This window comes from Lepidochelys kempii, chromosome 21, assembly GCF_965140265.1.
Source record: "Lepidochelys kempii isolate rLepKem1 chromosome 21, rLepKem1.hap2, whole genome shotgun sequence".
Taxonomy (NCBI): Eukaryota; Metazoa; Chordata; order Testudines; family Cheloniidae; genus Lepidochelys; species Lepidochelys kempii.
The window spans coordinates 2194943-2218469 of NC_133276.1; the positions used below are offsets into that span (position 1 = coordinate 2194943).

General features: G+C 49.2%; 1 protein-coding gene across 2 annotated transcripts in view; it reads right to left on the reverse strand.

The window, feature by feature from the left end:
• Positions 1-240: 240 nt before the first annotated feature.
• The window catches only part of TAFA3 (TAFA chemokine like family member 3), a 71482-nt gene continuing 48195 nt past the window's right edge, over positions 241-23527 (reverse strand). For both annotated transcript variants that reach the window (XM_073320073.1, XM_073320074.1), the window contains 3 exons: positions 13080-13229; positions 6702-6826; positions 241-2252 (listed from right to left, as the gene is read on the reverse strand). In XM_073320073.1, the coding sequence (XP_073176174.1) occupies positions 2241-2252; positions 6702-6826; positions 13080-13229 (287 nt within the window). In that variant the 3' untranslated portion in view covers positions 241-2240. The remainder of the gene's footprint in view (positions 2253-6701; positions 6827-13079; positions 13230-23527) is intronic.

Sequence of the window (23527 nt, forward strand, 5' to 3'; positions counted from 1 at the left end):
CTGCTCCATGAAGAAAGAGTTTTGAACTAGCCCTGGGCAAGCTTCAGTGACTTATCTGCTTATTATCCTAATGACAGGAAGCCGCATCCATTACAAACTGGCCAGTCCTTCACGCACGCACTTCAACAGCAGTAGGGTCAGCCCCAGAATAAAGGCCTCACAAACCTTCTGCCCTTTAGTAGATTGATTTGAAAAATACTCTTCCGCCTCCACCTTTTCTTTTCAAAAATGAAACGATCCTTTGCAGAGATTAAAATGAATTTAATATTTCACAGTCTGGAGTTTACATCGCATCTGAGGCGGGGATTACACACCCCGCTACAAAAACGTTCCAGTAACAACTCCAGCAGCTTGTACAGTTGTAGCATAGACACCAGGCTGCTGCAAAACAGAACAGAGCCAGGCTGCATTTGAAATATGCTGCTGTTTTCTCTTTGCCTGGAACTTCCCACACCACTCCCTCCTGTTATTCCTGGAATCCATGTAATAATCTCCGCACCAGGCTTTCGCGTCAGTCATATGTCCCCTCTGGGTTACACTTTGCCCTGTAGGCAACCAATGATCATACAAGTATTTTTACTTGCAAGGGTTAAATCCAGGGGCCTTCCTGAGTCAAGAGAAACATAATGGTACCAACATCTAGGGGTGTAACACAGCAAGGGTTGGATCTGAAAGACTTTTTAGGGAAGAGTAGCAAGGTTTCCATTGAGGAGGCATCTGTTACTTTCAGTACTACTGTCCTGTGCATTCAGTATGGATTAAGTTGGTTCTAACTATTCCCTTCCCCAGCAAACCAATGTGTACAGTTCTGTGACTATCAGAGCTGGAACTCCCAAAGGAGCAAAAGGGGGGTTTAAGTACCTCTGCAATTCTCCTTTGGGAGCCCAAAGCCCAGTCTTACTCCACTGACTTCAATGGCAATTTCCACACTGACTTCTGGGTGGGGAGGGAGATTAGTCCCCCAGACCAAAGAGTTTTTCCTTGTGATGTTTGCAGCTGGGATAAAGGGGTTACATAGGGCTCTCACCCCCACCAATATATTGTAGCAAATTTGGAACAATAGTTTGCCCTGGGAAGGGATTTGAGCTCATTGCAGGGGTTTTTCTCTCTTTTGAATTAATGGAGCTAAGCCATTTCAATCTCTCTCTGGATAACAATGGAAACTGCACCAGGCACAACAGACCAAAGAGAGAGAAATTTGCCCCCCTGCATTCCTCTGAAATGCTATTGCAAACATGAGCAGTAATTTGGCTCCAATGACTTGGATCACAGAGCTCAGATTTGGAACTAACAGCCTATCAGTGCAATTAATGAGCAAGGAAAAATCAGCCTCGCTTTGCTCAGCGAGTCTACTGTCTCATGTCAGGTGTCTCCAGCAAAGCGTCAGATGTTTCAGTCTGCACTGTCATTTCTGTTATACAGTAGGCCAGATTCTGATCTCAATCACCCTGTGACAAAGACAGAGCATCTCCATTGACTTCAGTGGAGTTACTCCAGTTTTATGCCGATGGAAGATAGATCGGAATCTGGCCCGAGTCTGCAGGAACTCTTCCTGGAAACCAGTCTTCATTAAAAAAACAATGAAACAAAGATGGGGAAGACTTAGACATTGATTTCTAAAACCCTGAAAATGACACCTATTCAAGACCTTGGGGGAAAATATGATTCTCCTGGCAATTATTTTATCCTATCTGAATATGCGGCAGGAAAGGAAGGAAGCCATTTTTTCTCTTTTTAATTGTCAACAGATTCTACGTGACTCAAGAATTTCTTGGCATGTGCATCCCTGATGCAGAGGGAAAACATGGAGTGAAAGGGAGTCTTGCAACTGCATTCAGAACCCATTACTATCGCCTCAATAGCAATCGCTGCTTCAATACCTCAGAGGTGGCATTAAACCAGGAGCTGGCACGGCTTTTCACTTCCAGAAGGGAGGTTTCCCAGTATTCCAGGCCAGAGGGGTGCATCCGTCCCCTTCTCTGTAACTCTCAGTGCCGCTCCAAGAAGGAGTGAGCACGAATCCGCTGTCAGATGCAGTGTAGTCAGAACAATAAAGTGCTCAGAGGGACAGCCACCCTATCCCAACACTGCTGCGTCGCTGCCATCGCCGGGAAGTCCTGTTCACGGCTCCGCAGAACGCGACAGGACCTTCCCGCAGCTGAATGAACATGATATTGTACCATTTCGCAATGCTGGCCGCCACAACGCAGAGAAACCCTCAGGAAAGAGTTCTGCAGCAACTACCGGGTGACCTGCAAACAAAGGAGAAGAACACGTCACTCCAAAGCCTGGCAACCTATCTACTGGCGAGGCAGGACTGGATTTGGGTTTTTTCCTAAAACTGAGGCAAACTCGTATAGTTTTCCAGACCTACTTTTAATTGCTTCCTGCATTCCCTAGTGTAGAACACTGAGAAGGGACTTGGAAGAAGGCAAGATTTTGTTTCCTTGTGTTTCCCTGCCTGTCTGTATCTGCCTGAGGTCTCTGATACACAGATGTAAGCTCTTTGCAGCTTATTGTTCTGGGTTTGTACAGAACCTAGCATAAGGTGGTCCCAGTCCTTGATTCACCTCACTATCGATAATAATAATAAAGTCTCAGGGCCATGGTGTTGGGAGAAGGAGGCAAAACTTAAAACCTAAACTGCGAAGGGCTGGGGTCATTGCCTGTGGTAAAAACAGCAGCAGGGGATTTTCCAAGGGCGGTTTCCCCCATATTTTCCATAGGACCTGATTCTCCATTGTAGCCACTGACCCCAGGGCAGAAGGGTGTCAAACACCATCATTCTGATTTGGAAGCACCACACACTGGTGCCAGTGACTACACAGTGTTGGGCCAGGCCCAGGCTGTTTTCGTTCGCAGGGTGCAAGGTGTGGTCATAGTGGGAGGTGTGAGGGGCTCCTGCCTTCAGCCCTGTAGCCCTCCTGGAGCTGGTAGGACCATGTGGGTGTAGCTCAGGGAACCATTCGACCCAGGTGTCGTATCTGAATCTCCCCGAGTTCACACTAGCAGGGTTTCAGTCCCCCTCTGCACTCACTTTGCAAAGATTTCATTGACAACACAAGGTGCAGGGGAATGGGTCGCTCCTGATTTACATTGGCGTGCACTGGGGGTACCTTCACTAAAGATGACACTTACACTGGTGTAAAGACAGTTTAAGAGCAGAATCAGGCCCACTGCACTGAACTGAACTGGCAACTCCTAAAGGTCACTCTGTAGCGGGAGTGCTGTCTAGTGGTCATAGCAGGGACTGCGGCTCAAGATTCCTGAGCTCTATTTCCAGCTCTAACTCACTGCATGGCCTCAGGTGAGTCACTTCTCCGCTGCGTGCCTCAGTTCCCCAACTGTAACCAAGGGGTAACAACCCCACTCCATAGGAACAGCACGCGGCCTATTCAGTTCCTGTTGGTGGCAATGGAATAAAAATCTAAATGCAACTCTTGCACCATGCAATCTGGAAAAGAAGATGCAGCCTGCACAAGCCCCTTAGACAGGCTGCAGGGATGTGGGTGTGAGTGAGCGCATGTCAGCATGTCTGTATATTCAGAGAGACAAAAAAAAATTTTTTTAAATGGTCTCCCAGCCTTTTAAACGTTGGGTTGTACTAGTGACCGTGGATAATTTTACAGCCTTCAGATGTTTATATCCTATTTACCATCACAATGTCCTTTCTTACTGATTTCATAGCAGGGCTAGAGCTTTCTCTCCAGGCACCCATGAGAGGTGTAGCTGCATTTGAAATATTGCTATTTAAATTCCATTCCTGGCCACTTGTGCATGCCAAGTACCAGGCACGTTCAGCAGGAACAATTCAGCAAATCCATGCACAATGGCAGGAAGATCAAACTGGAAGCATTAAAAAAACCCTAAACAGAACAGGATAATTTGTGCTCAGCACAGACCCACAGTTAAGGGTACGAAATGTGCTTATTACTCAACTAGCCAGCTGCGAATACAGCATCAGTTAAACCTAAGCATTCAAAGAGGACTGGAGAGAAGACAAAGGAGCAGGGGAGCTGGTGTAAACGACGCAGAGAGAGGAAGGAAGAGGGAATGAGTTTACCAGTAGAACTGTTCAGACATTTTTCATCAAAACAGTTTTTGATTAAAACAGCCCTTTTTGTCTAAATCAAAATGTTTCTAAAAATGTGTTTAAGGAGGAGCAGGAAAAGGAAAGGAAAGGTGGAGACTAAGAACGGGAAGTCAGGCTCAGAGGGAATAGGAGCCTCCTAGCCTGTGGTAGGCCAAGCAGTTCTAATGCCTGTATATAGTTGAAAACTGGTGGTGGGAAACTGATCACGAATAAAGAACACAGGTGTTGCACCAGACCGAAATGTCCCTGATTCTCGGAGGAGAGGTGCCAAGGGGCCGAATCCAGAGTGGAGCAGCTTGGGTACCCCATTACAGGGTGGCAGCATACTTTCAGTGTTGCCAACTCCAGCAATTTTTTTCATGAGTCTGGTGATATTTAATGTTTTCCTTAATGCCCCAGGTCCTGGAGTCATGTGATTATGAGAAAATCTTAGCTTTCATTTATTTAAAAAAGAAAAATAAGTTTCTAGCTTTCCTGGTTGCAGAGAAAAGCTTGAAAATGTGTCCGTATAAATATTCCGAAACCAGATGGCAAATAAAAATAACCCAGCATTTACTATTTTTTCATTCTGATGATTTTTAAATCAATGCCATGATTTTTTCATGAGCTTTGACCACTCAGTGTTAATGATACTGTATTTTGCAGGGGTCAATTGTAGAGTTTTAACAGGCAAATCCCCTCCCTGCTGAAAAATAATTTGTGACAAAGTTCTTCAGAGGAATGAGTTCTCCCTCTTCGCACTCGGGGATGAACTGTGACAACATCACACTCTCCTCTCATTTATCTGTAGTTTGAAATTATTTCCCAAATGAGTTCCCTGAAGAATACTTGCTCTGGAGATTGTTTGCTAATGGAAATGGTCAAACTGCTGTGAGCAAGCAATCCAACACATCCAGCTGATTTTCCTGCTCGTGAACAGTGACTGAACAGACTTGAATAGATGCAAACGTATTCAATAGTTGCAATTATTTAACAGGATGTTTGATGCATATTTCCCCCTGCGGATTGTTTATGCACACTCTGCTTTGGGTGCTGCTTCCAGTCTCAACGCATTGTAATTTGCCAGTCATGTGGAGTGGCGGGGGCGTGCCCAGAACTTTCTGAAGACCAGGCCTCTTTAAGCAGTCTCAAGTTGAGCACCAAAAAACACTGGGTGCTTTGGAAAATGTCAGACTCCATCTTCAGGTTGCAGCTAGTCCAGAGGGAAGGGCAGATGAAAGCAAAGTGCATCTTCGGAGGAGTACCGTAAATGGCTTTGTCCCCTGGCAGAGCATCAACAGTGCTCCTGGGGGAGACACCCGGACTGCAGCAGCTCCAGCACCCTTCACAACTGAACTGCCCCTTACAAGAACTTGGAGTCATCACGCTGACGTCCAATTAAGATCGCGATTGAGGGGAGAGGGGAGGGGAATTAAATTAGCAATATAAACGGGGTGGAAATGAGAATGGTCTGGAAATACAGCCGCAAGTGCTCATCAGTATTTGATGCCTGTGCCAGGGGAGGCAGCTCTGACATTCATAAAAACAGTTTAGCACGAACACGCAATTTGTGGAGGAAAATAATAATAATAAATAAATCCCTGCATCACTTTTTTGAAGGATAATTTTACAGCGGGGGGTGGGGGGGTGCAGGGTGAGCAAAGCTAAAGCATAAAGAATAATTATACTCAACTGTATGAACAATGATTACAAAATTATGCAACTGATTAACCATGACATACATGTAATTACTAATGAGTTTGATAAAATTTTAATTATACCTTGTTCTCCGGGGCATTCAGCAAGCCATGAAAATAATAATCATGTAGCTCTCTGTCACAGATGATTGCTCCAGCCAGGGGAGCACTGACATCCAAGAAAGCCCTTGCCTGAATCACACTGCTTTGGCAGAAGGCAGGCGATGAGGAATCTGCTGCTCCAGAGAACAGCTTGGGGAGTCTAGCACCTCACTGCAATGCCAGGACAGACTGCAAACCAGTCCTTTGTCAGCCAAGGACTAGCCTAGGAGACACTCTGATATCTTCCCCAGGAAAATCCCTCCACCGCTTCTACTTGGTGGCATCAGGTAATCACCTAACAAAACCCACCAAAGGGGTTAAACTCAGAACAAAACCCAGGGCACTAAAATGATGTTTGCCACCATCACATTGTTCACTCTGCTTGTGTGTCACAGCCCTGGCCGTACCCTGTGTCCGGCAGATCTATTTAGATGGTAAGCTCTCACGCCAGGCACTGTCAGCTATGCTGGGTTGGCGTGTGGCACAACAGGGCCACATTCTTGGTTGGTGCTCGGGCACTACCATATTCAGTACAAAAGACAGAGAGATGTAAAAACTCTGGGCAAGGCACCTCACTTCTCTTCCTGCACCAGAGCGCTATGGAGGGACATTCCTGGGCTGTGAAAAGAAGGGACTAAACGCACTGACGTAAGGGAAGGGTGGAAGCTCCTCACACCAGCTCAGCCAAAGCCCTTCAGTTCTGCTCTGTAAATCCTGCCAGCTCCTCCCATCCTGAGCCCCTGCCCAGCTCTGCCAATGCCCTGTGCTCCAGATGGCTCACTCTATTTTCTGTGGCAAACGTATGGCTCCAAACAGCACTGCACACATACCTTGGTCGTCTTGACTTTGTTGCCAGTACTGCAGCTCCATCCAGACAAGTCTGGCAGCACCTTACACTCCTCCCTTTCTAGACACGGCTCCATCTGACACCACCACTTCTGGAGGACTATGGAGGCTGAAAGGAGAGAGGGCCTGTGAGAAACAGAGCAGGTACGGGCAGTGTACATACAGATGGGCTGGATGAGGGGAGAGATGGAGACAAGGTGGGGAGTTAGTATTTGCTATGAGAGACAGCCGGCATTTCATCAGCAAGGAGCTAGTTTATGGAGCGGATAATGGCTTTTTGCACCTGATGAAAAGTTTTTAAATTATTTGTCAACACTGAATCAAAAATTGGAGGATTTGTTTTCTTCCTCCTCCCACTCCCTGTCCCCATCTTCTCCAGTGGCGAAAAAGGGGAGAGAAGGGAGAAAAATGAAACCAAAGAAAGGAAAGCTGGTACTGCTTCTTTCAATTCAAGTCAAACTGAAACACAGGTTTTCATTTTGCTTTGATGAAAAATCAAAAATTTCTGTGAAAATTTAAAAAAAAATATTTTTTATATTTTCTGTACCATTTTCTGGCATCCCTATTTATTTATATTCCATCTAAATTAAACCACTTTATGAAATTGGGTCAGTTTCACCAGACTTTTGTTTAGAAATGGAAAAAAGTTCCAACAATGTTGGAATGTCCCATTTTGACATTTTCTGAACAAAACATTTCCACTTTTTATTTTGAAATGACTTTTTGTTTTGATTTTTTAAAATGTATTATATATTATAATGTTTGCATAATTACGTACTATGATCTATTATTTTGTGTGATATAATATATAATTATACAAACACTATGTATATAAATATAAAATACGATCGTGGGGCATGGCTTCCCCATAGCACGCCCTAGTGGCCAAGCGTGGCACCACCAGCACTTTCTGCCTCAGTTTCCTTCCCCGGGGTGGGTCTCTTTGGCTCTCCACACGCTGGTCTGTGCTGGAGATGTGGCTTAGTCCCCTGCCAAGTCACAAACAAATGTAACCCCTTCTAAGGCAGCAAATGTCCAAACTAAAAAGTCCCAACAAACAAAAAGATTCTTCTGCCCTTCAACCCTCACCCTGGGCCCTGTTCCCAGCTCCTTTCTGGATCTGGGATAGAGCACTCGCCCCCAGGCTGGTTCTCCTTATGGTTCCAAGCCAAACTGATCTTTCTCAGTCCTTTTTTAAGGCCCACCTGTCCATTAAGTTTGGCTCACACCCTCAGCTGGGACGCAGCGAATTAATGATGGCACAGCTGTGGCTGGCCCTGTCTTGCCTTACAGAGGCCAGTCACCCTGTGATGAATATATTATAATGCAACGCAAAACATTCTGAGACTCTAAATTGAGATGAAACATTTAGAACGAAGAGAAATGGACACAAAGTTTGGAATTTATCCTTGTGGGGAATTTGGGGGTTTTCACTCCCATTGGAATGAAGCCCGATTTTGGAATCTCAAAATGTTTCACAAAATGGCACGTTCCACTCCCCCCCCCGCCCCAGCTCTAGTCCCATGCGCTCCCAGGTAAAGTGCCAGGGCGTGAGGCTCCGTGGTCGCTGTGTGCTGGGGTGTTCTGGCAGCCGCAACCACATTGGGGTGAGTGTCGCGTGGCCGATTCTCTCCTGAGGTAGCAGAGTTCAGGGCTATGCCACAGAGCCCCTCCCAAGGCACCATGAGAGCAGGGACAAGCAACTGAACAGAGACAGGGCCTGCAGGTGCATTTTACTTGCACGGGAATTATTAGGCACAGAGCAGCCATCGTCAACTGTCCCAGCCCACGGCAAGCCGGCATCACCGAAGGACAGAAGACATGCAAAAGCCCGTCACCATAGCAACCTAAAGTTCAGCAACAACGTGGTCTAAGTTGAGGAATAGTCATAATTTGAATCCTTAGAGGCCAGAGAGGAGGTGCCCAATGAAACGGTGCCTGAATCCCATTAACCGGGAGGTCATTAGGAATCAGGGACTCGACAGGAAACACTGGGCTGGCGGGAGGCATACGGAGAGGCATTTAACCGTGCTGAGCCACTGCTAGATCTTTTCCAGTTTGCTTTTGAAGACGAAAGGTTTGTTAGTGGTGGCAAACAAAGAGCAAACTTGATCCTCCTTGCAAATCTAACGGCACCAGGGAGGGTGTCCTGCCTCGCTGCTCTTCCGCCAAGACCCCTCAGCGTCTTTCATCCCCACAGCTCACCCCTCTTATGTGCATTCTGTCCCCGGCAGCCTGGCTGTTCCTGGTCACTGTCCACAGGCCACATTTTAATGACAAGCAGAAGATGACTCACTTCCTTTTTAATCTGCTTGTCTTTCTTCTGGTGCAGTGGGGGTTCCCAGCACCAGGTGTGTGTGTTGGGGCGGTCCCCCACTCACATTCTGCCCTTCTATTCTTGCCCCTGGGTAAGCTGTGCCGAAGTGAGAGCTTGGAGAGAAAAGCACTTGGGAGGCCTAGAGGCAGGCCCCGGGGAACTGCGCAAAGTTGCATTATCTTCTGTGATGCCAGCTGCTGGCAGCAGGGTGCGATGGGAGGGGCTGGTGGTAGATTGGATGAGTCACACTCAGAAGGCTGTGAGAGTTTAGGCACCTGAGACCGTCTTGCAGGTGAGCCGAGCAGGGATTGGCGTCCATCTCCAGACGCTGAGTGCAAACGGAGTCAGAGCCCTGGCCAAGGTGATCCATGGTGGTTAGTGGTGTCGGGTGCCTAGAGTGCCTGATCTGTGAAATCAGGCCCCTTTATGGAGTCTCAGTTTGGGCTCCCCAAATGGGCTCCTAAATCACTCGTCACTTTGGAGAATCTCGGTCCCACTTCCCTAGGCTAGTTCTGAAACGGCTTTGCTCAGAGCTCTGCTTTGCCCAGCGAGTTCAGTGTCTCAATACAGGGACTGTTCCTAATTGGCCCTGTCTGGCTGAAAGCTGCTGCCAGACACAGTCCCAGCAGGCCCCCTCGTGAGGAGCCAGCCTGGTGCATGGCTTTAAAAACAGTCGTGAACATGGAACAGTGTCTGGAAACAGCTTTCAAACACGTCCCTCCCTGTAGTGCTGGCAGGGCCTTCGCAGTCAGTGTGACACAGGACGGATAGGTCCCTGGTGCTCTTATCAGGCTGGGCAAACACCTCCAAAGCAGGGATGGGGAGGCAGGGCTAGGTTCTATTTCCAGACATACCACTGAGACCTCGGGCAAAGAATTCCTCTGCCCCTCAGCTCCCCGTTCTGATACAGGGAGATGATGACACTCACCTCCTCCTAGCTGGAGGCATCGTGAATGAAAGCGAGAGCACCTGGGACAGATGGCACTAGACCAGTGCCAACAAGTTCTGTCTAGATTGCTGCACTTTGGGGAGGTTCGGGGTTATTTTAATTGTATTTTTAGGCAACCTCAGGAGTACCTAGAGTGTATGTATGGAGGGGTGCCCTGCTCAGTGTTTGTAGAAGTTCTAATAAAATAAATCAGGGATAACTACATTCTCCTGCTCATGTGGCAGAAGACTGGCATACCCAGGGGCACGAAAGCCGTATCTGACACTTCTGCTTAACAGGCACTTGGCAGAGACTGATCACGGTGGGAGAACCTGCCAGTTTAGCATGTTTGGATTGGGAATATTTTTTTAAAAACATTCAGTGTTACAGATGTATGGAAAAATCCCCACTGCTGGCAAAACGGGGGCGAATAGCCCCATCCTCAGAGGTTAGAAGGGACATTTCCTCTTCTGGCTCATCTTTCCCACCAAGCAATCACTGCAGGGGGAAGTAATTTCATCACAAAGAGCTTCCTTTCCTGCGAAACCAGTATCATTTCTCTGCCAGCCAAGTCCTGGGATGTGTCAGTGGGGAGGCCCCGCATTCGGTCAGAAGCACCACGTATTTCACAAATCTGCAGAGAGCAGGAATTTCTGCTGATGTCGCCAGAGGGAGATGGCTGCCCAGCTCTGCACACCTTTCACTTCCTCTTCCCCCCCAGGCTGCGCTCTGCACTGCACAGGCCTGCTGTTGGCTGAGTTTCCCGGTATGTCCACACTGCAGCTGGGAGTGCGCTGTCTAGCCAGGCAGACAAACTCGCACTGACTCGGCTCGAACTAGCCTGCTAAAAGTAATGGTGTGGACACTGTGCACTGGTAGAGGCTTGTGCTAGCTACCACAGCTCAGACTCACACAACCCCATGTCTGAGCTCAGCTGGCTAGCCCACACCTCTGCCAGTGCGGCAATGTCTAGCTCACTGGCACCAGCCGAGCTAGCACGGGTCTGTTTATCCCAGCTGGGAGGTCGCTCCCAGCTGCAACCTCCATATACCCCAAGGGACCCGGTTTGACCTGTTTGCTCTGTCTGCTTCTGCAGAATCCCTAGTTTCTCCCACTAGGGCTGGGTAAAAGCTACTCATCCACTGAGCCTCTCCTTCATAACTACAGCAGGGAAACCATTTCAGTCACTAGCCTACTTCAGGATATACTAGCCTCAGTAAAGTGACATTCACTACTCAGCTTTGTTCCTCCTGTGCATCTGATGCCTGCTTCGTGAGTAATTACTGGGGACCACTCTGCAGGGAAAAGGCAGCACAGAAAAGCCACTCGGGACAAAGAGAACCTGCCCAGAGACATGAAGCTTGTGCCTCTTGGCATTGTTCACAGACACATTTACCCCACATCTGCTGCCCAGCAAATCAATAATGCACTGGGAAAGGCTCCTGCCACTTCTGATGGATCCAGTGGGACACCATGTGACACCATTCAATAAAATATAGATGGGCTGGGTTTGTCTTAGTGCTTTTCGTAGATGATTATGTGGCATGACTCTAGTCACATGTCTCACAGTCCATAGCACTAAGTCTGGGCAACAAGTGAGATCCTGGAGGGTGTTGTTACAGAGCCTAGTTCCTTCCGCTGCCCCAGATCTGCACAGTCAAAGCCAGTACCATGTACGGTGCTGGGGACCCAGCCACACGTTAAGATGCATGCACGGAAGAGCCCATCACAGCTTTTCAGCTGCAGGGTTAAAAGCACACGCAGTTCCTTTGTTGTGCTGTAACAGAGCAGGGTTGGCTCAGCTCAGCCCCAAGGAAAGGGATTTCCCGAGCACCCTCATTCAGGGACTCTATTATCTTTCTGGGACCCATCACTTCCAAGAACAAAGGTGAAGAGTGGCAGGGACTCCGGTCTAACTGCCTGGGCTGGACGCATTTAGAACCTTTCTCGTCCCTACTCAGCTGTGTCACCTCTATAGTGCTGAGACCGTTTTCTTCCCTAGCCCCATTTCTGAGTGCTCAGCACCCACAATTGCAGCCAGATTTTCAAAAGAGACCAGCCCCCAGTGTGGACACAACGTGCTGAGCTCATTTGAAAATCTGGCCCCATGACACTTCAGACACATCTCCTGGCATTCAATCCCTCCCGTAGGGCCACGTTGCATGGGGTCACACAGCCCACGGCAACACAAGACACTGACTAGAGGGGAAAAACGCCTCAGAGACAGGGCACCTGTAACAAGGGGGGACAATGGGGCTGACTAGAGCTGCTGACACCCATCCCCATGTGCAATTGCCTTCAGAGTCCATTGTTCTATCTCCTTTGCTGGGTGCCCTACTTCTAAGTCAGCCTGGGCTGGCTCTGCAGCATGAAGGCAAAGCAGGACTCCCCATGGGGACACCCAAGTGCTGTATGATACAGAAGAGGATGCTCTGCAGAGGGGCAGCAAGCGCAGAGCTCTGCTATTATCTGCATCAGGCCCAAAGCAAAACAGAAAGGAACCCAGGGCAGGGACAGTCCTCATCTTCCTGGCTGCACACCAGCGCCCTCCCTGCCCGCAACAGAACACACAGGCCATTTCTAGGTCCTTCTGTGGTGCAATGGCTGGGTAATGAGCCCACCATGGGTCACTGGCCCGCATAGAACCGGGGACTTTCTGCAGCCAGGGGATGAGGCCCAGCCCACTAAAGTCAAAGGGCGTTTTCCCATTGATCTCACTGGGCTTTGCACCAAGCACCCAACGCACACGCTCCTGCCACTTGAGCAAAGGGAGCGACTCCTAGCTGTAAGCTGTCACCTGGCCCCAGGTTACCGCTGGCGCCCACCGCCACGCTGCCCGAGCATCCGTACCTGGACCAGTTACGCGAGGGAGCCAGCACCAGACACACCAGCCAGCGCGTTGCCTTTGAAAAGGTGCTTTTCCCCTTCCTGGGGTGGGACTGGGAGTGGGGACGCTGAAGCACAGCAAGAGAAGCTGCTTTCGCTGGAGTGGAAGTGCCTGGACTCTAGGAGGAAAATCTGTCCTGGTTGGACCCCTGGCCCCCAGTTGCAGACCCCAGAGGGTGGCCTGGGCACTCTGCTAGGCATGCGCACAGGCGTCACGCGCCGTGTACTCACCATCCACGCAGGAGGGAGCCGCACGAGTCGTCCCTGCCACCTGCCCTGGGAAGCAGGAGCATTTCACTGTCTGGGAGCGCTCTTCAATCTTGTTCTTATTGCAGCATCTGTGGGCAGCGATGACTTCGCACGTGCCAGGCTCTATGTGCACTGTGGGGAGGCAAACAACCGCACCTGACCCGGAGCTGCGTGGCGGGAGCCCAGTCCCAGGCTCTAGCTTAGCAGTTACCCCAAGCAGGCTCCAGCGAACTCCTTACACCAGCGGAGCAATGAGAAAGGCCTCTCTGCTAGAAACAGACTGAGAAACCCCAGGAGTTGCACCAACACCAGACAGGAGACAGGCTTGGGGGATCCTTCCTAATAGGCGTGGTCACAGACCCTCCGCCATCTTGCCCTCAGTCCACTGCATAACAGGGCAACGTTCCTCCTCATCGCAGAGCGCATGGCGTGAAGTCGTGCAAGGAACTGGCATGAGCTCCAGATGTCTCAGCCAGAGGAGGGGACCCCGTTAGCTCAGCGGGGCAGCCTGGCACTCTGTAAGTCAGGTTCTTACGCCCCGTCCAACAGGGCGGTGGCTGAGTGCTGACAGTTTGGGACTGTCAGCTAGAACTGCAGGACCCCGTTATGTTCCGCCATCATGTTCTCACACTCATCAGGGTTTGCGCTTTGGCTCCAGTAAGCTGCTGGGGGACACTGGCGCACACAGAGCCAATCCAGCCGCTGGCTCTCAGACTGCACCAGTGCATTGAGTCCACAACATTGTCCCAACAGCAGTGAGCAGGTGCAGTGGGAAGCTCAGGGAAAAACAGCACGTAGGGTGGCCTGCCCCTCTGCCAGCCCACTCCTGCGGCTGCTCAGTAAGAACCAGCAGCACACAGGCCAATGGGAGTTTCCCCATCTCCCCAGCAGGAGAGCCCCACTCCATGGCTGCAAGTGATCAACGCAATGTTTCCAAGGCCGGGTGCCTGCTGGAAGATTGGACATCTAGCCAGGTGCTGCTGCTGAAGGAGTCTAAACCAGGCCTCAAGGCTGCTAAGCACACCCCTATGGCTGTGTCCAGTGGCTCCCCATCCCATCTCTAAGTAGGAAGAGTGCTGGCCCTGGCTTGGGCTCATCAGACTGCTTGAGTTCTATTTACTCCTAATCACCCGCCCTGCTGAGCAGAATGAATAGCCTTTCCTCATGGCAGAGGGAAGGGCTTTACTGAAATCAGCTAGTTGGTTAGTTAATTGGAACTGAAAATGAGATGCAAACTTGATACGAGACCACAGAGAGAGGACGATGCCTCGCAATGCCTGTGGCTTCAGTCAAAACACCATCAGCTCCAGCCCCGAATGTTACAACCAAAGGGACGTTCATTCCTGGCACCGTATCCATGTGCAATCTGAGCCCCAGCCCTGGGCGTGTCTTAACTTTACAGCAACGCTGCAATGTCTTCCTGCTCAGCAGAAAGGGAGGGTGTTGTTCTGCTGCTCTTTGCCCCTCCCCCTTAAAATGTTAAGGAAGAAGGGAAACAAATGCACTGGCTTATCACCTCTGGGATCCCAGCTCAGAATCTAGTTAGCATCACAAATCAATGCATTTCACTGGGTAATGGCCCATACAGCCACCATACAAATTAGCCAAACAGGTCTGGATAGACTTTGATCCCATGACCTGGGAGTGAGTGATCCCTGAAGGTCTTATTTAATGAGGACTGAAAGAAGTGAATGGAGCACCACACACTATGACAACACCCCAGTGTGTTACCAGGAATACACTGCCTTTGATGGATGCAGTGATCAGGAGTCAGGCTTTTCCCATGCACCAGCACCATTATGCAGAGATGTATATGGCACATTTTCAAACCCCGCTGCCTAGCTGGACCCCCAAACCTTGCTCACACAATGCAGATGCAGTTCTTGTTCCTGTTCCGAATGAACAAAGACTGCTTGACCCTACAAGGGGCAAAGAGACACAGTAAAGGAGAAAATCTTAAACTGAGGGCTCTAAATTCTGGGAGAGACCAAGCACCTTTCCATCCAGGGCTCTTTCTAATGACAGCTCAGCAATCCTAAGAGGAAAGCCGGTCTGCTCTGCAATGTCCTCTGTACCCAGCTGATTTAATACTGATTTAGTAATTGGGCGAAAAAACAGTCTTGTTTTTAAGGCAAATTAATCATTTTGAAACATGAAAGACATTTAATGGATGAAACTTCTTCTGCTGTCTCTCCCACAGGGCCCCCTATGCTGCAACATCTTCAAAAGCAGCTATGGGATTTAGGTTTCAGAGTAACAGCCGTGTTAGTCTGTATTTGCAAAAAGAAAAGGAGTACTTGTGGCACCTTAGAGGCTAACCAATTTATTTGAGCATAAGCTTTCGTGAGCTACAGCTCACTTCATCGGATGCGATGGGATTTAGGAGACTAAGGCCCACTTTCAGAAGTGATTTGCACACTTAGGAGCCTGCCTTTCAATGACATGTGGACTCCTAAGTGCCTCAGACGTTTCTGAAAACAGGACTTACCTAGAGTCTCATTTTTTTTGCTGCCATTAATAATAAAAAATGGATAAAAGCCCATTCAAGTTTACCTGGATTTTCGCCTTGTAAATGTCCAGACTCCCATAAAAATGGTTGAGCAGCCAGCCAGGCAGCCAGATCTCTGATGCAGGTCTCTCCCTGCTCTCTCTACAGCAGCAACCACCTTGGCAGAGGCGCTGAGACCCTTCCGCTGTAACACTGGGAGCAAGTCATCAACACACGTCTCAGCCAACAAGCTGCCCTCAAAACCCTGCGGCAGCCCCGGGGCCACCACCGCCATACCACTTGCAAACCAAGTGCAACGTAAACGGCACAATGTGGGAAATGCACATTAGCTGGACCCTCTCTAGCGAGTGGCCATGCACTAAACGGCCAGGGAGCCTGCTCCTGTCAGAACTGGGCTTTGCTCCAGAGGCTTGGTACTTTTTGCAGTTCAGCATCCACAGTCGGACGCTGTCCCTTCACTCTCTTCTATGTCGTGCCCCCAGTGAATTGAGGCAAGTCTAAGACTGGCTGCTGGTCCTAAATTAATCTCTTACATCTACTGAACAGCCTGCGCACATCTTTCATCTTATGGTGCTAGAAGCTGATGAACACCGGTGTAAAGAAACCCCCGGCCCAAAGACAGAAGCGTGTGTCTTAGCAATCACAACAGTCCCGGATCAGCACTGCGCCCGCCAGGCAATGCTTTCGCTGGAGAGTTCATCAGGAAGATATATGAGTGAGAGCCATTTGATTTCAAAGGAGACACAGAAACTGAGAGGACTGTGAATACTGACCCCGTGCTCACCACTAAATCACCTGCAAGATCTCAAGCTTTAAAACTGATCTAGGATGTATACAGCGGTAATTTACAACCCCCAGAAGTACTGCTGTATGAAGCCTGTAAACACAGTAATGGCAAGTTAAGTGCAAAAATACTTTGGGTTCCCCAAGCCAGGACCTATGGGCTGGCTGCTCAGTGCTCTGCACACTGCAAGAGCTGACAAAGATACTCAGCTCCACTTCCCTTCCGGGCTCTTAGAGGACATTGATTACTGAGTGGGGCATTATGGAGAAGTCCTACAGCATTTAATAGAGAATACCACCCTTGCTGAAGGTAATCAGTCTGTAGACTGTGTAGACTCATAACATGGCTCCCACTCACTATTAACCCCCACAGATTGGGTGAGTACGTTCAGAGGAATTCTATTGCTTTTATTTCTATTTGATTCTGTAAGAGTTCTCCCTAAAGATGGACACAGAAGCTGAGGAATTGGTCTGAAACTTTGATCCAATTTGAATCCAAGTCAGAATTATTTTTAAGGTCTAAAAAAGATGGTATTTTTATATGGAACATCCATGTCCAGGAAGCCTCGAGAGACCCCAAGCAAGCACATTCTCACTGGGGGTTGGGCTAAGATCAGGTAAGCACAGAAAGGGGAGGGTGCACATCTAAAGAAACCCTCTTTAGTGGACAGTCCATCAGAGCCACAGCAGGAGGATGGCACTGAGTTCATACCAAACACACTCTGGCTTGGAGGGTGGGAAGTTACCATGGAATCCCTGGTTCCAATCCCTCTCTGAAGGATTTGGTGCCACAGGAGGCCAGGAGTCAGGCCCAGGCTGCTCTGTGGGCAGCCTTTGCATTTCTCTCTCTTGTTAACACAGATTTTGGTTGCTCTCTATGTTGAAGTTCCCTTTACTGACGGGTTATAAAGTTATGAAGTTCCCTTTACTGACGGGTTACCTACAGGACTGGTACCAGTGACGGGCATGTTACAGACATGAGCACAGGTGTTCACGGACCAATAAGGACGTCCGTAGAAGGAGATGCAGATGGTTATAAGCCGACAAAGCGCTAGGCCCCCTGTCCAGTTTAGCAGGCAGTAGCAGAAGCACACGGGCTTCAAAGAGCTGCAGCACAGTGTCTGGCCTCTGCCCCCACTGGGTTCAAAGCTAAATTAGCTTGAATTATCCTGCTTCCATGAGCAAGCCGGCTGCCCGGTGTGCTCCAGCCTCTGTTGGACACCATGGAGAATTGTGCAGTGCACCAACCTGCTCTCTACCGCACACCAGGCGAACTCAGCTGTGAAAGGTCTCTAGTGCTCAGCATCCCTCGTCCCAACTCATAAGCCGTAAAAAGAAATTCAAATACAATTTTTCTTTGCACTGCTACTAGCCCAAGCCTTCTTTCATAGCTGCTCCTCAGACCCTCCCATCAGCCTGTGCTCTGTGTTAGGGTTTGTCTATGCTGCAGTCACGGGCCCACCAACCCAATGCTGCTAACAGCACTGAACAGTACCACTGTCATTGGTATTGTAGAAACGATGGGAATGGCTAAGCACCTACAATCTCTGGGCCTTGCTCAGTGCTTCAGTGGAGATTTTGTTTGAACAGAGTGTAAGAGAAGACAGCAGCATCTGGCCTATTGTCTCTAGAGTCTTGTCCACATTGTCCTGCTGTTGGGAGCCCACTGCTGGCATTTGATGCATCAGGTCCGTTAGAGCCATTAGAGCAAGGTTAGATGACACAATGCTCAGCACACCAACAGGCCATCTAAACCAGGGCTCCCAATGGTGCTAAAACTGGGGGAGCTGACCTGGGGCTGCCAATCGTGGGAAACTTTTGCAAAATTCCTTTAGCACGGGTAAGGTAAGGCTTTGCTGTGGGCAGACTGGTCTCTCCCACAGTCATTATCAAACTGCCTCTGAATGGGAATTCTAATTCAATGGGATTAGAAAGTTACAGACAACCAACACTTCTTATCAACAGTAGGGGAAAAAAAGAAAGAAATTCCTGGGTGTTCCTGCTTCTAATAGATCCTTGCAAATCATTCACATACCCCAGCAAGGAGATTTCTGCTGGCCACAGGCTGAAAGGAGAAACTAGCTGTCTTCCATTTCCAGTCTGATAAATACCCACTAGCAAGGTGCAGCCTTCCCTGGGGCAGCCCGGACTCCTGTGCTACCATTGTCTCATCCCTATGGGTGCTGGGGGTGGGGGGGTGGTAAGTGACTGGGCACTCACCTGAGGATAGAACAAACCTCTGTTTCTCCCCAAATTCAAGCCACCCTGAGGTGATAATAGCTTGCATTCCTTAGATGCAGCATTAGATTAGGCCAAGTGACCATCCTGTGCTGTTTCTGGACTAAGCATTTGCAGGACATCTTACAACCAGGGTAAGAATTTGCTTTCCTACCAACCTGAATTTTGCCGCAGACAGGAGTTAGATAAAGGTAGAAGTTCAGCACAAGTGCAAGTCTCTGAGTGCAAGTTTCTCAGCTGTGTGCTCCTTCCAGAACCCAGCATTTCCAGGCTTTCCACTTCCTTCGCGCGGCGATTTTTTTGTCATGGCAAAAGCCCCTCACGGGCCTCTGAGCTGTGTTATCGAACAGGAAGAGTCATTGGGAAATGTCTCTGGCTTTTCAGGCACATTCAAGTGAAGTTGACTTAGAAGCAGTAACACCCCCTGCCTTCCCCAGGGTGGCAGTTCCATGATTCTGAAGGGGAATTTCCTCTGCTTTACAACATTTTCAACTCCCTGCTGGGAAATAACAACAAAACACAAACTACTGGGCTACAACAGTGAACCCTCTCTGGTTATGTTGCTGCTACATCTGGGTCCCTGATTTTAAACTCAGCGTGGCCATGTTCTGAATCGTTAATTTACGCCCCAGATTACAAACCTGTTCATTACAGTCTCGAGTGGTGGGTTGAGTGATTGGGGCCAGAGTTTGTTCACATTGCATTTGCATTGTCTCAAAACCAAAACCACCATGAAGCAAACACAAAAGTGTCCATCGTCGCAGTCAGGCCGTGAGTCCCCCAAGCAGAACCGGCCCAGATTGTTCAGACAGGTAGAACTTCAACATGAGTGACCGAAGGAGAGGGCGAACCGGACAACACGTGGGTGAAGTGCTCGGGGCTCCCCGGTGCAGGGTGAAATAGAATCTTACTACTGATGTGTTGCAAAGGAGCATGGCAGAGCTAAGGAGCATGGCAGAGCTAGTAAAGACAGGCCGGACACCTGGGCACGGCTAGCCCAGCAACGCTGCACCCCAGCCAGTAGAGCACATTGTGTTCTAGCATTTTAGGGTAGCTGGAACAAACTGTTATGGTCCCTTGAGAGAAGTCACAGCTGTGTTTGGATAGCTGCTTTGGTGGTTTGTGCAATTCACCTGGCTCATTTCTCATGGAGCCCTGTTGTGCCATGGCCCTCTGTGTTCTGGGAAGTGCATCGTCAGTTGGGGAAAGAGTGCAGCATGGACAGAAGCTGCTTCCGGGCACCCTAGTTCTCATAATCCTGCAGGGATTATTGCAGGGACTAGTAAATTCATTCTCAGTGCACTCACAAAGTGCCTCCTCAATGCAGTGCGCATGCCACAGCCCCTTGCAAGAACGCTGCAGCTAGTGCCCAGGTGTGACGTTCACACAGGTCACTGCTGTGGGGCATGCAGCTCACACATGACTCAGTGTGAGCTCTCTTGGGCTGTCCCTCTCCCACACCCTGCCAGAGACACATGTCCTGTGTTACAGTTCAGCTCAGGTGAAATTCATCCCGAGGCAACAGGCCAGAACGCGGCCTGTGCACCAGTGACGTCCCATCCGAGTCCTGTTCCGAGGCCATCTGTGACAGTTACACGTGGGGCTTGCACAGCACAGAGGTGAATTCCACCCTCTAGCAAGAAAAGCAGCAATACCATTAGGGGTCGATAAGTGAATTAGGGGCAGAGTCTTATCCCCCTTGGCTACAGGGCTGCCGTTTCTCCCCTGCACAGGGAATTCCGGCAGACCCTGCAAGCTGTGTCTTTCATCGAACACTCTCCTATTCCCCGCTCTGAGCTGGTTTTATTGCACCATTGGTAAGTAGCATTCCTGCCACTCTGGAGGGAGCAGCCATCACGTTTAATAGCCAATTTACCAGCCCCGACACCGCACTCCTCCTTCTTCACCAGCTTGTAGGCAAATAATTACCACGACAGGAAGGCATCAAATATTTATATCCCCTTAACCCAGGAATTTGTCTGGGCCGAGCTGCCGCTGATCTGAGCAAATAGTGCGTTAGAGCTGGTGGCTCACCAGAGGCATCGCCACGTCACTGAGTAATTTCTTCCCAGACAAGATGTTGCGGCTGCCTATATTAATCAATTACTCCTAAGTGCTGCACCTTTTATGCTAACACCTATCTGGCAGCAAGAGGCAAGGGAGCTGAGAGGGTCTGGGGCCAGTCTAGCTAACCAGGGAGTTATTCGTCCTCTCCCCGCCCCCACAAATCAGGGCACCTGCCCAGCATTTGAAAAGATGTAACAGGCTTCTAGTGGCTGACCCCCACCCACTTGCCAGTGACATCAATGGGATACGGATCAGGAGCACAGGGGGGCATCCACTCTATGCAGAGGGCTCCTACAAAGGTTATGCACTGCTAGGCCTGGTCTACACTAGGGAAGTAGGTTGGTATAACTGTGTCACTCAGGGGTGTGAGAAATCCACCCCCTAGAGGGACAGTTACACTAACCTAACCCCCAGTATAGACAGCACTAGGTCAACAGGAGAACTCTCCTGTCAGCCTTGCGGCTGCCTCTCAGGGAGGTGGAGTACCATCCTGTCGGCGAGGCAGTGTCTGACCCAAAGCGGTGCAGCTAGGCACTGTAGCAGGTTATGTGTAGACGTACTCATCGCAAGTGAGCCCATGCTCTGTATGTATGGGGCCCCAGATTCCATACCTACACTCTCCAGCCTCTTCCGGAAGCCAGAAGCATAGTCTAGGGTGCAGGGAGCGGCACGTCCCCTCTGGGAGGGAGGTGAGGGTTAGGAGCTCATGCTCTACATTGGGAAGGAAGTTTAATGATTTCTCGGTCATGTAGCAAGTGTGTGGCAGAGCAGAAAACTGAACCCTGGAGTCCTGACTGCCAGTTCTCTGCTCTAACCACAAGATCAGGCTCCACCCTCTTGTCATGAAGTTGGGAGCTCAGTTCGCCTCCCGCTCTCCAGCCCTTCTCAGTGCAAAACACGCTGCCCACTATTTTCACACCTGGGTGTCTAAAACTACAGTGCCAGCATCAACAATTACGCATCTCAATGAAAGTGACCCGGTTTTCAGAGGCATTAAGCACCTGGAGCTCCCGTTCAATCACCAGGAGCTTGGGCGAGAGCGGGAGAGGGAACCTCTGAAAGGTCAGGCCACATTTATTGGTATGCCTCGCTATGGACATAGGTTCCTCACTTGGGGTGCCCAGCTATGAAAATACTGGCCATGCTCCCACAGGCAGCGGTGGCAATAACAACGGGCAAGGCCACTTTCGGTGTCATATTAGGAACCAGAAGACAATAATGCAAACCTCTGAAAGTAGGAACAGTGCCTAGGACTGAAAAGTACCCCACTGACTGAACCAAAGCCACCAGCCATTCCAGGGTTAAAGTCTTTACACCAGTACACCCCCCACGGCCTGCCTTGCAGGCAGTATAGGTTTTGCAATTTCCATCAGTTCTATTTGGTTTTATTAATTGTTATTTCATGGTCATTTTCTGCTAATGAACCATCACTTCCATTCCTGTCCATAATAATTACACAATTACCTATCCTAGAAGTATTTTGTAATAACGTCTCCGGCCGTAAATTTTATTCTCCCTTTTCAATTCCATCATAATTCAGTTTTAATGAAGGTTTGAACCTCTTCTGAATGTGGAAATGACAGACTTTGGTGAAACTGAAAAGAAAAGTAACTTCTTGTGGAACAGATGTGTCATATTCTGCCGCAGTTTTAATAGTTAATGGGATTGGCCACATAATCTGAAGAATAAGCAGTGATCCTGGAGCTTGGTTTATTGTGAACATAAATCCAGATCTATGCAGGCCCCTCCTGCGGTTGTGCCCCTGGACATTAAAGATACTGTTACTGGGAGCTGTTAAAAATGTACTTAGATCCTTGCTCCCCTTCACAATGAAGTGTGCTATGTGCATGTCTCAGGGATAGAGGCTGTTACAGCTCCATCCCTTCCTTAAGAACAGCACTCGGTACCTGCCTAACACCTTCCAGCTGAAGACCTCAAACGGCTTTCAATCCTGCAGGAATTCATTAAAGAATGGGGATTTGTCACACTCCCTCTGAAGTCAGTTTTACCTCCCTGTCCATCTGTCCACTCACCATGCTGTCCAGCTGCTTGCCTGTCACTAACACAAAGCCAGATGGAACAGACAAGAACTGACTAAAAGGGCAAGACCCATATTAGATTCATCCGTGTTCATGCAGTGTTGCGCTCCCAGATGTCTCCACTATCTTCTTCCTTTTGGGTAGGAAGCAAACATGCTTAAGGGGAACACGTATGGCGTGTATCATTCCTGACTGCTTAGGAGTGGAGTTCTTGCCTGTCTATCACTAAGTAATTTCACTAGTCTGAATATTTTAAAAGGAGGTGGAAAGGCAAACAAAACTAAAACACCAGTATCCCTGCTTGCAGCCCAATGGCCTCACATTGGCCCCAAGAACACGTTAATGTAGGCCCTGACTCAGGAGAGCATCCCTGTTGAAATCAATGTGACTTAAGCACAGGTTTAAGATTAAGTACATGTCAATGTGACCCTGAATCTGAGCTCTATGGAGCAGGCTGGATGTCTGATGGCCATTAGCAAGATTTCTGGACAACCTAGCACAGAGCAGAGCAAAAACTTCCCTCTACAGTCAAGTAGCTTAATGCAAATGAGAAGGCAGGGGCTGAAGGGAAGGGGACACAGAACTCACCACAGCCAGGCAGCCCTGGGAATGTTCACAATATGCAGAAGTGGAAGGGAACGTGTTCGGCAGGGAAGAGCTCAGGGCAATCCCACAGAACCCACTGAAACACGTTCACTCTCTCCTCTCACCTCACAAACAGGCCTGGTAAGTGCTGCTCGTCTGGGCGCCTTTGGCTTGCGTAGCCGATCTGTTCAGAAGACTTGGCAAGCAGG